Below are 15,015 nucleotides of genomic sequence, written 5' to 3'. Positions count from 1 at the left end.
CTGTGGCCCCATCCGGGCTCCGAGGACGCCTAGCAACCGTAGCCATGACAGCAAAACTGTCTTCTAGGGGAGCCAATGGAGTGAGCGCCCCTCTGCATCCCAGAAGACACTGCGCTAGCTACAAGACTTCCGCCCCGCTCCAATCCAACAGGCAATGTGGCTCGCCGTGTCAAGGCTCCGTCTCTCGGGTGTTTGCTAAAATGCCTGATTATCCTCAATGGTTGTTTAAACTTTCCCTAACAAGTCGGTAGGGAAAACATATTTAAAAAGCTATCCATAGTGATTTGTCTTTAAAGAGTTTTTTTTGATAAATCTTTAGTGTGAAAATCCCATGTCTTTCTCTGGATCTTTACAGGCATGTTTCTGGTCAGCCCACGCCGCCAGCGCGTTGAGGGTCCTCAGGGCCCTCCCTGGCCGGGGCACGTGCAGGAGGAAGCGGCGCTGACTGTGGCTGTGGCGTTCGTTCTAGGCCCGGCAACGTGAAGCCATGGGAGGCCTGGAGAAGAAGAAGGTGAGTTGGAGAAAAGCGCGGCTCTCCAGGCAGCGACGGAGCCTCTCGTAGGGACATAAGCAGTGTCAAGGCGACGGGAGACAGCCGCTGGAGGGCGCTCGAATGCAGGCTGGGACCACGGTTACCGGGTCCGTGAAAAGTGTAGTTTTTGCATTTGTTTTGTTTTATGCCCGTGTTGGTACTTGAACTCAGGGCCTGGATGCTGTCCCTGAGCCCTTTTGCTCGTGGCTGATGCTCCACCACTTGAGTCACAGCGCCACTTCCGGCTTTTAAGAAGCTCACGGACTTGGCTGCCGTGGTTGGCTTCGAACCGCGGTGCTCAGATCTCAGCCTCCTGGGTTGGCGTTCTTCCTTTTTTTTTTTTTTTTCTCCGCGCCCCCCGACACCGGGGACTCGAATATCGGACTCATGCTTTCGCTCTTCGGCTGGCGCTTTACGATTTGAGCCACGCCTCCAAACCCCTGCCGTGGAGTTCTTTATGTGGGGAAAATGGTGAAAGTTGGGCCAACTCAATCGTGTCACCCCGCAAGCGGGACGGCGATTAACGAATGTGACCAGTGAGTCCTAGAGTTGGGGCACAGACCTTCCTGTGGGTTTGGAAGTTGTGGGAGAGGGTGAATTTGGCAGCAGGCTTATATAGTGTTTGAGCTAGGGGGCAGGTTTTTGAAAGCACCACTATGTCTAGGAAGTTGGGGCTTTTCCATTTGGCCCACAAAGGGTTGTTTACAGCTGGGCCTAGGTGAGATGTCCTACTTGCATATCAAAGCAGGGTCCCCTATTGAGGTTCTGCCTGGTGTCTGTATGGGCCTGAGGCAATAGAGTGGGAGTCAATCCTTCACTGGGAGTGGAGGTGTGGCAGGCAACTATGCACACTGGTGTTGATTAGGGGCTCTGAATGTTAGTGCTGTCTGAAGACTTCTTCACACTATAACGTCCTATGGAGGTCTAGAAGGGTGAAACATATTGGGTGTGTTCTGGCCCATGAGAGAGCTTATATAACAACAGGTACAAAAAATCAAGATCAGTACGTAGAAGAAGCTTGCTTCATCCAAGGTTTTGTAAAGGCATCAACATAGCTCAAAAATAACATCTAGGGGAAGAGTGTCATCTTGGTATTATGTAAGACCTGTAAGCCTTTTATTACTTATTTGTGTCTTTTGGCAGTATTAAACTCAGTGCTCCTGCTTTCTTGGCAAGTATTCTGCCACTTGAGCCATAGCCTCAGTCCATTTTTGCTATATTTTTCCCTCAGGGAAAATCAGGAGGACTGCACTACCCCTCCCCTGGCTTGTTGGTTGAAATGTGGTCTTTTTGCCTTGGCCTGGCCTGGAACTGCAGTCCTCCTGATCTTTGCCTTCCAACTAGCAGGGAGTAGAGGCATGAGTCGTATATATGGCCTAGCTTGGATTTGATTCTAAGTGCAGTAGACATCAACGAAAATGAGATGATCTAAGTTTTTTTTTAATTGTTAATATAAAGAAGATGCTCAGAAGGGTTACAATTGCCTAAGTCAGGCAATGAGTACATTTCTTTTTGGACAATGTCACCCCTTCCTTTGCTGTCTCCTAGTTTTTCCCTCCCATCCCCACCCACAAGCTGTATGGTTCATTTTCAGCATAGTGTCTAGTGAATACCACTGCTGCATTTGTTCACCCTTTGTCCCTCCATTTCTGTACACACACCCCCAACCTAACTTTTTAAAAGGAGTTATTGCTGTATAGATATGACTTTGGTTACATGGAAAGATAGGAAGGGACAGGAGTAAGAAAGATGTAGTTGGCTCAGGCATTTCCTTTCAACTTGAAAGATTCTGTTGCCACTTTATTTTTAACCCAGCTCTCCACTGAGCATGCAGTCAGTGCTAACCATTGCAGCTGAAGGAGCAAGATAGGCATAGGCAAATTAGAACACATTTCTATTGAGAACTGAACTACAAGAGACAGATCTGCAGTTTGTTGTTGTGTCCATAGGATGTAGGTTGGTCCTGTTCTTACTAACCATTGATGAATATGGAAAGGGGAAAAAAAAATGGTGTTTTGTAGCTCTGAAGTTATTGACAACATATCCACCAAGGCATCATTCAGGTTTAACTGTAGATAAAGCTGGACCAGGGCCATAGAGACTTCTGTCTGCCTCCAGAAGAAGCAAGGTGGTTGGCATTGAAGGTATCCGGTACAGTGATTACACTGAATGAGACAGATGAGTGTGAAGTAACATTTTAGCACCCCATACATGCAGATGGCTGCACAAGACAACCTATTTCTTGAAGTGGCTAGACACAGGCCTTCTGTGCATATTGCCCACACAGCTCTTGGTCAAATGCTCTGAGCCTGGTAGAGGACTTGTTGGATGGAGAAAGATAGAAGCTGGGTGGCTTACAGTATGCATGTTCATCCCAATAATAACACCCCTAAAGGAGTAAGAATGGGCATGGCAGGTCATGGGCTTTACAAGAGCCACATTACAGAAGCACATCTGTAGTAAAGCTGTGCTATTAACATTTCATGGGGGCTGGGGATATGGCCTAGTGGCAAGAGTGATTGTATACATGAAGCCCTGGGTTCAATTCCCCCGCACCACATATACAGAAAACGGCCAGAAGTGGCACTGTGGCTCAAGTGGCAGAGTGCTAGCCTTGAGCAAAAAAAAAAAATTAGCCAGGGACAGTACTCAGGCCCTGTGTCCAAGCCCCAGGACTGGCAAAAAATAATAATAATCCTGGGCTGGGAATATGGCATAGTGGTAGAGTGCTTGCCTCGTGTACATGAAGCCCTGAGTTCAATTCCTCAGCACCACATATATAGAAAGAGCCGGAAGTGGCACTGTGGCTCAAGTAGCAGAGTGCTAGCCTTGAGCAAAAAGAAGCCAGGGACAGTGCTCAGGCCCTGTGTCCAAGCCCCAGGACTGGCAAAACAAAAACATTTCATGGGGCTTTGTGGAAGAAAGGATAAGGGAAGTCTGGTGGTGGTGAGGGATGGAGGGGGTGTAATGGTGGGGTGGAAATGAAGAATACTGCCTTAGTGGCTGGGTGTGCCAGCTCTGCAGTCAGGCCTCGGTTTGAACCCAGACCCAGTTCTTTAAAAGCCAACTGACTTAGGGAGGCAGGTTTGTTCTTTCCTCCTTTGAAACAGATTCAGTGGCACCCACCTGAGGGTGGTGGGATTAGATGAAATGAAGTAAAGTAATCACTCATTATTCTAGCTGGTGTTTGAGCTAGTACTAAGTGCTTAACCCAGCACCTGGTTCTTGTCAACCTCACAGTCCCCAACATCATGTAGTTGTGTGTGCTCAAGGCCAACAACTACAGGGGCCACGTAGGAGGGCTCCTTCAGGCAGGTCAGCTCTCTTTTCCTATAGTAATTCTCATTCCAGAAGTGTTTCACCACTTTGCAGAGCAAGATCCCCTGCAGAAACTGCAGACCTGCAGTTTGAGGACAGTCCTTGACTTCATTGCTAACAGAGGATTGTGTTTTTTCTTCCCAAGTATGAACGAGGCTCTGCCACCAATTACATCACCCGGAACAAAGCCCGGAAGAAGCTGCAGCTGAGCTTGGCTGACTTCAGGTGAGGTTGGAGAGTAGACATGGGACCAGGGCAGCCTCGCACACAGCAGAACCTCCGCTGCATCCTGCCTTCCCTGAGCTGCCACACTGGGGTCCTGGTGCTACTCTTTCTCTCCTGGCCTTGCTTCACTGAGCTGTCTGGTCAGGTATGGCCCTAGGGGAAGCTAGAGAACTGGGTCTTTGCCACTCTCTCCTCCCTTCTGGTAGAAGAGAGCTCTGATTCTTCAGATAGGAGGTGCTCAGTCCTTGTGGAGTCAAGTCCAGACTTTTCTACAGCCTGCAGGCCATGCTATCAGGCTGACTGGGACCTCTGTGTCTCCCCTGACCCACTTTAGTCCTTCATACTGCCAAGCTCATGATGAACTTTAGGGCCTTGGTGCTCACGGTGCTGACTGTGCATTTTGTGTGTTTGAAATGGCCTTTCCTGGCTTAAGTGCCTTTCCGTTTGTTTCCTCTCTTATTTGTCTGTCACATTTGAGCTAGGACAGGAGCTGCCCAGGGAAAGTCAGGGTCCCTGAGATCCCTGTGCCCCGTTGACTTCTGGCACTGTAGCCAGCACTCTTGCATTTACTTTGCAAATGGGTTCTGTATTCCAGGCGGCTGTGCATCCTGAAGGGCATTTACCCCCATGAGCCCAAGCATAAGAAGAAGGTTAACAAGGGTTCCACGGCAGCCCGAACTTTTTACCTCATTAAAGACATCAAGTTTCTCCTCCATGAACCCATTGTCAACAAGTTCCGGGAATACAAGGTGAGCTCTTCTGTCTGGCTGCATTCCCATTGCGCCTCTGGAACTCACTAGCACTTTGGGCAGGTTGCTTCCCTCCCAGAGCAAGCCTTCTTCTACCTCAAAGGGAGTATCTCATGACATTTTCTGCTTCCAAAGCACAAAAGGGGTGTTATTTTAGGGGCTTTCTTGTGCCTTCTCTGCCCACAGAAACAGCTCCTATTCTGGTTTTTCCTGAGCTCGCTCTCAGGAGACTCAGAATTCCATTCCACAGCTGGAGATTGTTAGTGCTCAAACGTCACAGAGCAGCAGAAACCTATTTCCACCAAATGCAAATGATGGAAAGTAGACGTAATTGAAAGTAGAATGCTGCTACCGTCCCTACCTGGCTGAGGACGGGCACCCTCTGGTGGCCCATGGCAGACTGAGCAGCAACTATTGCTGGGTTTTTCAGTCACATAAACTCCCAAGTTAAAAGGGGCTGTCACCTGGAGGCCGACAGCTGTCCCTGAGCTGCTCTGTATCATCCATCCCAAGTGCTGTTTAAGCTGTTGAGGGGCCTTGGGGCTGGGCCTGAACAGAAGTTTTTCAAAGAAAGACATCTGTTGGTTTGGAAGACCTACCCCACAGCTGCCTTTTTCTGGATGGCTCAGTGCCATATAGAGACCCACAGTTGGCTTCCTATGATGCAGAGAGGAATTGGGGACAAAGCCCATCCTTCAATGGCAGGTCACTTGCTCTTTTTTCAGTAGAAAGGTAGGCTATACTTCACCTCCTCCCATTGGATATGTGGTGTCAGCCCAGGAGAGGGTGCCCTGGTCTGGCTCTGATTGGGACCAGGGGTGCCTCTGGGGTCCATGAAGTTGGGTGATGGCAGAGGTGTTGAGCTCCTTGTAAATGCATTCACCTTCCATGGAGGAGCTGTGCCAGTTCCTGGCCCAGCGTAAGTGTAGTCCCTTCCTCTTTCCAGGTGTTTGTCCGGAAGCTCCGGAAGGCCTATGGAAAGAGCGAGTGGAACACCGTGGAACGCCTGAAAGATAACAAGCCCAACTACAAGCTTGACCACATCGTCAAGGAGCGGTAAACTGGGTACCCCTACAAAAAATGTGCTGCTGGTCTATTTGTGGCTGGGCTTTGTACCCACACTGGGAACCATGGGAGACCAACTGAGGCCTTGTTCACAGAGCTCTCAGCCCTTTGGCAGACCAGAATCATAGTAATCATAGCTTGCACTAGGCTCTGAGAAGCTGAGAGGGAATACTGCTTACAGTATCAGAGGAGGACATGTTTGAGCCAGCCAAGAGAAGCATGTTCTAAGCACAGGCAACAGCAAGTACAAAGGCTCTTTGGTGGGAGAGAGCCAGATATCTGGGCTTCATGTGGGATACATGTTGAGACACCTCTGTTCAGCCTTCTCAGGAGCCTCTGTCCTGCATTGATGAAGTCAGTGATTCTTAGCTATGGTGATCTTGCTCCTCCAGGGGACATCTTTGGGTTCCCATAATTTAGGAAAGGAGAGTATGCTTTGAGAATCTAGGGAGTGGAGGTCAGGGTTGCTGGTCAGTATTCTACAGTGCCCAGAATAGGCCCCACAAGACAGATGAAATTGGCACCAAACCTCATTAGTGGTGAAGTCCAGAAGCCCTGATGCTGTGTCTCTTCTGGGCTGAAGGCCCAGGCGCACTCAGCTCCTGCGTGGATGGGCATGGCTGCCTGCAGATAGGCCATCGGTCACAGACAGGTGGTATTCTCAGTCTGGTTCTGTGATCCGCAAGCTGTCCAGCCAGAGCAGAGTTACTACTCTGAGCCTGAGTGAATCCTCAATGCTAGCAGACGATGGTGGCTCCTGTCCTGCCTGTGGCATAGTTGTCTTGGGGAACAGTTAGGGGGAAAAGCAAGGTCTGGACATTAAGGTGGCACTCCTTTCCCTAGCCAGACCAGAGCTTGAGAAAGAAAATCAAAGGGCTCAGGAATTGCCGGTTGCTTGGGGCAAGCACTCTGCCACTAAGCCACATCCCCAGCCCTTGTGGGTTTTTTTTATTTGTTTGTTTGTTTTTTGTCAGTCATGGAGCTTGAACTTGAGACCTGGGTGTTGTTCCTGAGCTCTTTTTTTAAGGCTAGCACTCTACCACTTTGAGCCTCAGTTTTACTTCTAGTTTTCTGGTGGTTAATTGGAGCTAAGAGTCTCACAGACTTTCCTGCCTGGGCTTTGAATCCTCAGATCTCAGCCTCCTGAGTTCTAGGATTACAGATGTGAGCCACTGGTGCCGGGCCTACAGTGCTTTCTTAAAGGTGGCTTCTTCGAAAGCAGTTTGGAGGGAGGGAGACTGGAAGACCCTGCTGTCCAGAGAACTGCAGTGATCTGGACTAGCAGTGTCATTTTCCAGGTGAAAACGAGGTTGGATGAGTCTAAGGGATGGAAGTCACAGCTGAGTGTGGAACTGGAATCCATGTCATTCCTTGTGCCCATACCTCTCTGTCCCTTAGCTGGCAGCCTCCCAGGTAGCTCTCTTGACCTCATTGACTGCAGCACTCCTGGACACACTTCCTGGCCTAGGTCCCATTCCTGGCATTGCTGCCCCAGTGCTTATTGGTTCTGCCAACCAAGGATGGTAAAGAGAGACAAGGACATGATGACCTTTGGGCAGGCCTGGATGCAGGTGCAAGAGCAGCAGCCCACCCTCCTCCCTGGCTCACTAGGGCACCCTCCCATTTGCTACCCTAGACCTCCTAGTAGTTTCCCTTCAAATGAAAGGTTCTGGAAGAGTCAGTGCACTGTTCAGCTGGCTCATTCGCACCATATGCAACGGGTCAGGGCCAGATCTCTGGTCCTCAGAGCTCAGGGAGTGCATCCTGTTCCATACAGCCAGCCCAGGGAAGTAGCTGCTGCTTCCGCCAGGAGGTGGCAGTGGCAAGGGCTGGCCTGGGAATAGGACCTCTGGGGTTCTCACTGGGTCGGGTGGGGTGAGGAGGTCAGGCTAAGCAAGCTCATGAGTACTGCCCTTGTACCCGGCAGGTACCCCACTTTCATCGATGCTCTGCGAGACCTGGACGATGCCCTGTCCATGTGTTTCCTCTTCTCCACCTTCCCCCGGACAGGCAAGTGCCATGTTCAGACCATTCAGTTGTGCCGCCGCCTCAGTGTGGAGTTCCTGCACTATGTCATCGCCGCTCGCGCCCTGCGCAAGGTGACCTGGGAGAGAAACCCTGGGGGTTTTTTACTTCCTGGCCACTCGGTAGTCTTCATGCCTGCTCCTGTCCCCCTAGGTTTTCCTGTCGATCAAAGGGATTTACTACCAGGCTGAGGTGCTGGGGCAGCCCATTGTGTGGATCACACCCTACGCCTTCTCCCACGACGTGAGTGTGCCCTGAGGAGGCCTTGGGGAGGAGAGAGGCTTGCCATCCTCAGAGCCCAGCAGGCACTAGCTTCCTGATTGTTAGGGTGGCATGAGGAATTTGCTATACAGCCCAGGAGCATCCCAGTCACATAACTCACTATTGGAGCCTGTCCAGCTCTAGCAGCCACCATGTTCCTACACCTCTCTGTGCCTCATTAAGAACTCACTTCCACCTTCTAAGCCTTGTGAGCATTTAAGGGAAGAGAGATCTTGAAAGTGTCTGAGCTGGCCCTTGGTGGCCATATGACAGGGGAGCAGCTCTGGGGGGCTGTTGCATGGCAGCCCCCAGCCTGGTCTCATCCTCACGCTATCACTGATAACTATAAACAAGCGGCTTCACTCCGGCTGTTTCCATAAGGGGCTGCTGCTTACTATCTTAAGTCTTTGGGACCATGGCGCTGCCTCTTGCTGATCTAAGCCTTGGGAGTGTGGCAGGGCCCACTTGCCTTACCTGTATATGGCGTGCACTTGACACTCTGCCTGCCTGGTTGCTGAGTGGGAAGTGGAACCATCCATGGAGCACAGAGGCCCTGGTGTAGCTGAGTTGTGGGCTTATTGCCTGGGTTGTCAGTGCTTCAGAGTGAGCCCCCAGACTGCTCAGGGTACAAGGCTGGAACCAGCTCTGACTGTCCTGAGCTGCTTAGTGGGTGAGACTGCAGTCTGTCTGTGGATAAGAGATGGGTTGGGCACTCAGCAGTCCCTGCTCCCACTCCTTGGGCAGCCAGAGCCTGTGGCCCTTCTCTCTCCCCCTCCATCCCTTCCTTCCTTCCTGCCTTCCTCTCTGGCCCTCTCCAGCCTTCCCTCTCTGATCTCCCACCCCCATGTTCTGAGACTAGTCTTTGTCTGCCCTGGGTAGTGAATAGGGCCAGTGGAGGAGCAGCCTCTGCACAGCTGGCTCTGTGCAGGGGGAGTTGGGGGGGAGCACAGGCCACCCATGCTGCTGCCAGGGCTTCCTCTGTTGGGCTTCCTCTTGGCTGAAGATGTATGACCGATCCTGGGGTGTTGTGGGGGTTCTGGCCTGCTCCTCAACAGAGCAGCCGGTCTGGGTATATAACAGTGGGGCCCAGGGCCTCAGGGGAAGGGGTACCCTGCCCAGGGCCATGGGAAGTGAGGTTGGTGCCCTTCAACCTTGTCTGAAGTCCAGGTAAAGTCCCACAGCCCAGGCCACTGCCTGGCAGCAAGATGGAGCAGCCACTCAGGAGCCAAGATGATGTGGTCTTTATTGGTCCCAGGTCTCAGCAATGCTGGCTGGGCCTCCCTGGTTTCAGAGGATAGTCAAGGATGGGCCCGAGAAGGGATCACTGAAATCTGAGTCTCATCAAGCCCCTTGCCCAGATGTGAATGACTGAATCCTGTCCACCTACCTGGGCTGTGCTTTCTGAGGCACCTTAGCCAAGGTCTGTCGCCTCCTCTTCTACCTGTGGACTGCTGACTTCTGGCAGGGCTGCCCTCCAGGGCCCTGGCAGATGTTGAATGGATGGGAGAGTCTAGGACTCTCTCCCAGTCAGGGAAGGCAGCCTCTCTGGGCAGAGGAGAAGAGGGAGGAGTATGCTCCCCTTATCTCTCACCCACATGGGGGTCTGGCACTAGCCGCCATATACTCCAGCCCTTGAGACCCTCCCCCAGAGCCTTACCTGTGCCCAGAATGTCATGAGTAGGGCCCTGCCACCAAGCTTCAGCCCTATGCTCACTGCTGACATGCCTCTTGTTCTTCCAGCACCCAACAGATGTGGACTACAGGGTCATGGCTACTTTCACTGAGTTCTACACCACCCTGCTGGGCTTTGTCAACTTCCGCCTCTACCAGTCACTTAACCTCCACTACCCTCCAAAGGTAGGGAACCCGGTCCTCACAGGGCCTGGACCCAGTCCTGATCCCTTACCCCAAAGCAAGGACCCAGGGGGTCTTCCCTATGACCTTTCCCCTGTCCCCCAGCTCGAGGGTCAGGCCCAAGCAGAGACAAAGGTCAGTGAGGCCACCTACGCGCTGGACTCTGAGAGCTCTATAGAGGTAAGAGGGGCTGCACCTCCCCAGGTCAGTGGTCCCTGATGCCAGTGGGAGGTGGCTTGGTCAGGAGGGGTGGTCTCAGGACCTGCCCTCAGAGCCCAGATTCCCGCATGGCTTGGAGCTTCCACTGCTTTCCCCCTACACCACACCCTGGCCATGCAGCGATGCAGCCTTGCTTTCTCCCCCCTTCCCCCTCCCCCGCCAGAAACTGGCAGCCCTCAGTGCCAGCCTGGCCCGGGTGGTGGTGCCTGCTGTGGAGGAGGAGGCCGAGGCCGACGAGTTTCCTGCTGATGGGGTGAGCACCACACTGCCTTCCAGAGGGGCAGGATAGGCCTGGGGAGGGGGGGTGGACCTGGAAGCTGCCCTTCCCCCTGCCAGGGCTAGGCAGTCATGGTGACCCCAGGCTGGCCCCCTCCACAGGAAATGGCCACACAGGAGGAGGAGCACAGGAAGGAGCTTGAGGCACAGGAAAAGCACAAGAAGCTCTTCGAGGGCTTGAAGTTCTTTCTGAACCGTGAGGTCCCCCGCGAGGCCCTGGCCTTCATCATCAGGTGCTCCGCCTGAGAGCTGGGCAGGCAGAGCCACGGACAGGCAGGACTTGGGGCGGGGATAGGCAGATGCATCTGGGGAAGCTGAGCTGAAGTTGGAGGCAGCCCGTGCATCCCAGGACAGGCAGCTCATGCCCGGACTCACCCTGGTGCTTACAGGAGTTTTGGGGGAGAAGTGTCCTGGGACAAGTCTTTGTGCATTGGGGCCACCTATGATGTCACAGACTCCTGCATCACCCACCAGATTGTCGACCGGCCTGGACAGCAGACCTCTGTCATTGGCAGGTAGGCCCTGAGGCCCGGGTGTGTGGTGGGGAGCCTGGAGGTCCCTGGAGGCCGTGGGTAGGCTCTCTGCTCACTTCCCTTCTGACTTACCTTCTCTACTCACCACACCAGGTACTATGTGCAGCCCCAATGGGTGTTTGATTCTGTGAATGCCCGGATGCTGCTCCCTGTGGCTGAGTACTTCCCTGGGGTGCAGCTGCCCCCACACCTGTCACCCTTCGTGTCTGAGAAGGAGGGAGATTACATCCCACCTGAGAAGCTGAAGCTGCTGGCTCTGCAGCGGGGAGAGAGGCCAGGTGAGTGGGCTGGAGCTGGGGTCCTGTGCTGGCCATGCCGCTTCACTAGAGTTGGTGGAGGGTAGAACCAGAGCAGGCAGCTGCCTTTGTACTGAGAAGTGGGGCTGGGAGAAAGGACATCTGCGTTTTAGTCATCTGTTGACATTCAAGGTGACAGCAAAAGTGTCTGGGGGTGGCAGCAGGGCTGAGGGCCTTGGAGTTTCCTTTGAAGGTAGCTCCCCTAAGGCTGGGGGGGAGTGGTCAGGGGAGCCATGGGGAAGGAGATGGTCAGAGCTGCCTCAGGAATAGCCCAAGACATTGGGGCCCAGCTTTAGCCTGTAAGGCCAGAGCAGGTGCTCAGGGTATTAAGATGTTATCTGCCATCTGTAGAACACATAGAAGAAGAAGAAGAGGAGGAGGATGAAGAAGAGGAGGAAGACAATGAAGAAGATGATGATGATGATGAAGTGGAAGAAAATGAAGAGGAGGAGGCTGGTTCTGAAAAGGAGGAAGAGGCCCAGCTGGCAGCCATGGAGGAGGAAAGGCTGGGGGGAAAGGTATGGGGTCCTGGGCTGGGACCCCGCTGGGCCAGGAGCCCCTGTAAGCCCAGAAGGGCCAGAGCTGTGTGTCCTCAGTGCCTGTCCTGTGTCCCTAGAAGCCCAGAGTGATGGCCGGCACCGTGAAGCTGGAGGACAAGCAGCGGCTAGCCCAGGAGGAGGAGAGCGAGGCCAAGCGCCTGGCCATCATGATGATGAAGAAGCGGGAGAAGTACCTTTACCAAAAGATCATGTTTGGCAAGAGGCGGAAAATTCGGGAGGTAAGTTCCTGCTGCCGCCTGATCAGCCTAGCGGGTAGGGCATGTTCTTGGTGCCTTCTCCTGGGTCAGCCATGGGGCTCACCTCCCTCGGAGCTCCAGTCCCCTTCCTGCTCTCAGCTCTTCTGTATAATTATCCTGGCAGACTTGGGAGGTTGTTAAACTTTTTCTTTTTGTTTTCTGGTTCACAAGCCACATGTTTACTTAAAAGAAAACCAGTAATATGCCCCAGAATTATGTAATGGATGACATGTAATGGCTGATAGCCGTGCCTTTGAGGTGGCCAGCAGTGACAACTCAGGAGATTTTTCTTGTGTGAGGAGTGGCCTGTTACATACTGTTTTGAGGGGCTTTTATTTTTATTTTTTTGTCAGTCATGGGGCTTGAACTCTAGGCCTGGCCACTGTCCCTGAGCTCTTCAGCTCAAGGCTAGTGCTCTACTTCGTTGAGCCATAGCACCACTTGCAGATTTCTGGTGGTTAATTGGAGATGAGACTCACAGACTTTCCTGCCCGAGCTGGCTTTGAACTGTGATCCTCAGATCCCAGCCTCCTGAGTAGCTAGGATTTACAGGTGTGAGCCACCGGCGCCCAGCTGTTTTTTTCTTTTCTTTTCCTTTCTTTTTTTAAAGTAGGTTCTTGTGGTTTCCCCCCTCCCCACCCCACCCCCTGCTTGAACCTATTTATATCTCCCACGTAGCTAGGGGGACGCTGTTGTATATCATTATACACAGCGTTTTTGTTGAGATGGGGTTCTGCAAACTTCTTAAACCTGAGCTGGCCTTGAACCACACTCCTTCTGATCTTCACCTCTGCTCCCTACCCTGTGTATTGTTTTGAAATGTGGTTTTTCATTTAGCAGTAGGATAGACTTTCCTCCATGACATTGTACAGTATGTGACCCGTCCTGTACTGAGAGTGGGCATTTTCCATTGTCAGTCATGCTTGGGCAGCTTCTGCCCACTTGAGCTGTTTCTGCAGACTGAATTCTTCAGCGTGTCACTGCACCCCAGTGACCCAGGGGAGACTTTGGTGCCTCCCTGTGAGCCCCTAGTGAAGGGTCCAGTGGCCTCTGGCTTCATGTTCTCTGAGTGGAGCCAGACACTGCAGAGGCTCCTTCAGCTCTGGGAGCCTGGATTCTCTTCCAAGGAAGTTTTTTTTTTTTTTTTTTTTTATATCATAAAATGATAGAGGGTTGTAAAGGCCAGGGTGGGGAATGTTTTCACACTTCAGGTGAGTGTGGTTTCTTCCTGTGGTGATTTGCTTGTTAGCTCTTCTAGAAGCTCTGTTTTGGAGAACCAGTCCCCTTCTCCCTGCCCCAGACCCTCAAGCTCAGTCTGATCGTCCTCTTCCTCCTCACAGGCCAATAAACTAGCCGAGAAGCGGAAAGCCCACGATGAAGCCGTGAGGTCAGAGAAGAAGGCCAAGAAAGCGAGGCCCGTGTGAGTGCCAGAAGCCTGTCACCCGGCCAAGGCCAGATCCTGGCAGCAGGACATGGCGGGGCAAGGGTGGGTGACACCCATCCTTCCACCCCCAGCTGGCCAGGCAGCCCCAGACTCTGCTGGATGGAGCTGGCAAGAGGCAGAGGAGGCCTCTGTGCCCAACCCATTTCTGCGTTCAGAGTCTGCAGCATAAGGGGCTTCTTCACCTTGGCTTTCCACTGCCCCCTCCTAGACTGCTTTCTCAGGGCGCTGTAATGGGGGAAAAGTGTGAAGCTTTTGTTATTAAAAGAGCTGAATGTTGTGATAAAGAGCCAGCTGGATTCTGTGATGGGGAGCATCCTGGGGCTGGAAGGGGACGCCTGGTGATGTGTGCTTCAGGCTGGCCCAGCTCTGGGTTGGTTTCCATGGGCCCAGGTACTCGGAGCTCTCTGGATATCCAAGGACATCTCCAGGTCTGGGGGCCCAGAGAGGTGATGCAGAGGCTCAGCTTGGGCCCCACGCTGCCCTGAGTCACTCACATTCTAGCCCAGCACTTCCTCCAGGACCTCCACAGAGCTCCTAGCACACAGGGTAGGGCTGGTTCTGTCCCTCAAAGCATTGTGGAGGACAGACTCACTGTGTCACCTTTACCTGCCAGAGGTGGCTGGAAAGGAAAGCCAGCGCCCAATGGAGTGTAAGGGCAGGGATGCTTTGTGGGCTGGTAGGCACGTCCTCCATGGAGCTCATGGGACCCGTGGCCTTCATCACGGCAGGCCATGGGTGCCCTCTTGATGCTGCTCTGATGGGCTAAGGGCAGTCAGCAAGGCTGGGCTGTGGAGTGTGGACTAGAAGTGGCCCCTCAATCTAGGTGCCTAAGCCCTGGCCTCTGCCCCTTGTATTCTGGCTCCATAGGTGGGGAAAACTACAGGAGGAAGACAGCTTGGCAGGCGTGGGGAGCAGACAGCCAGTGAGGAGAGGGCTCGGTGTGGCAACCATTCTGGCATGCCCATAACTGGGGGTCCTGCGGGGGGTGGGGGAGCAGAGAGAATGCTGAGGGACCCACTGCCTACATACAACCCCGGGGCATGACTCAGGCGCGGGTGTATCCCTGGGCCACAAGATCAGGACTCGGCCCATCAGATACGGAAGAATGCCTGGCAGCTACATTGATGTGGAATTTCACCCGCTCCAGAGCGGTGCAGGAATGGCAGGGTCAGTGAGGGCTTGCACGGGGACCTTGCTCCGCCGGGTGGCTAGCTGGTTCTGGGCTGCCCACAGCTGACCTGAGAATTCCTGATTTGGTGAGCAGTAAGCCCCATCCTGGGTGAAGGAAAGGAAGATGGGACCTGGGTGTCACCCACATCCAGTGACCCTGCCCCCGACAGTGGTGGGCATCTGGACAGGGATGAGCAGATGTGACTTCTAGGTGGTGGGTCCCTTTGGGGCTAAGTCACTGGGGTTCAGGGA

The 15,015-nt window shown here is 53.2% G+C and overlaps 1 protein-coding gene across 2 annotated transcripts; it reads left to right on the top strand.

Annotated features, from left to right (window-relative positions):
• Positions 1–401: 401 nt before the first annotated feature.
• Positions 402–13,877, top strand: Pes1 (pescadillo ribosomal biogenesis factor 1). 2 transcript variants are annotated; one of them, XM_048343292.1, is made up of 15 exons: positions 402–511; positions 3,996–4,075; positions 4,671–4,824; positions 5,771–5,880; positions 7,817–7,988; positions 8,068–8,157; positions 9,916–10,032; positions 10,135–10,209; positions 10,412–10,501; positions 10,627–10,757; positions 10,914–11,039; positions 11,151–11,335; positions 11,705–11,871; positions 11,973–12,131; positions 13,490–13,877. In XM_048343292.1, the coding sequence occupies exons 1-15, from the start codon at positions 488–490 to the stop codon at positions 13,571–13,573; spliced, it is 1,764 nt and encodes a 587-aa protein (XP_048199249.1). In that variant the 5' UTR covers positions 402–487; the 3' UTR covers positions 13,574–13,877. The 2 variants fall into 2 exon arrangements, with proteins under 2 accessions (XP_048199249.1, XP_048199248.1); XM_048343291.1 differs by having other exon boundaries at positions 11,970–12,131.
• Positions 13,878–15,015: the final 1,138 nt, after the last annotated feature.

Source organism: Perognathus longimembris, chromosome 3 (genome assembly GCF_023159225.1).
Source record: "Perognathus longimembris pacificus isolate PPM17 chromosome 3, ASM2315922v1, whole genome shotgun sequence".
Taxonomy (NCBI): domain Eukaryota; kingdom Metazoa; phylum Chordata; class Mammalia; order Rodentia; family Heteromyidae; genus Perognathus; species Perognathus longimembris.
The sequence above is the reverse complement of the archived record's forward strand: the minus strand, read 5'-3'. Positions and strand labels throughout refer to the sequence as shown.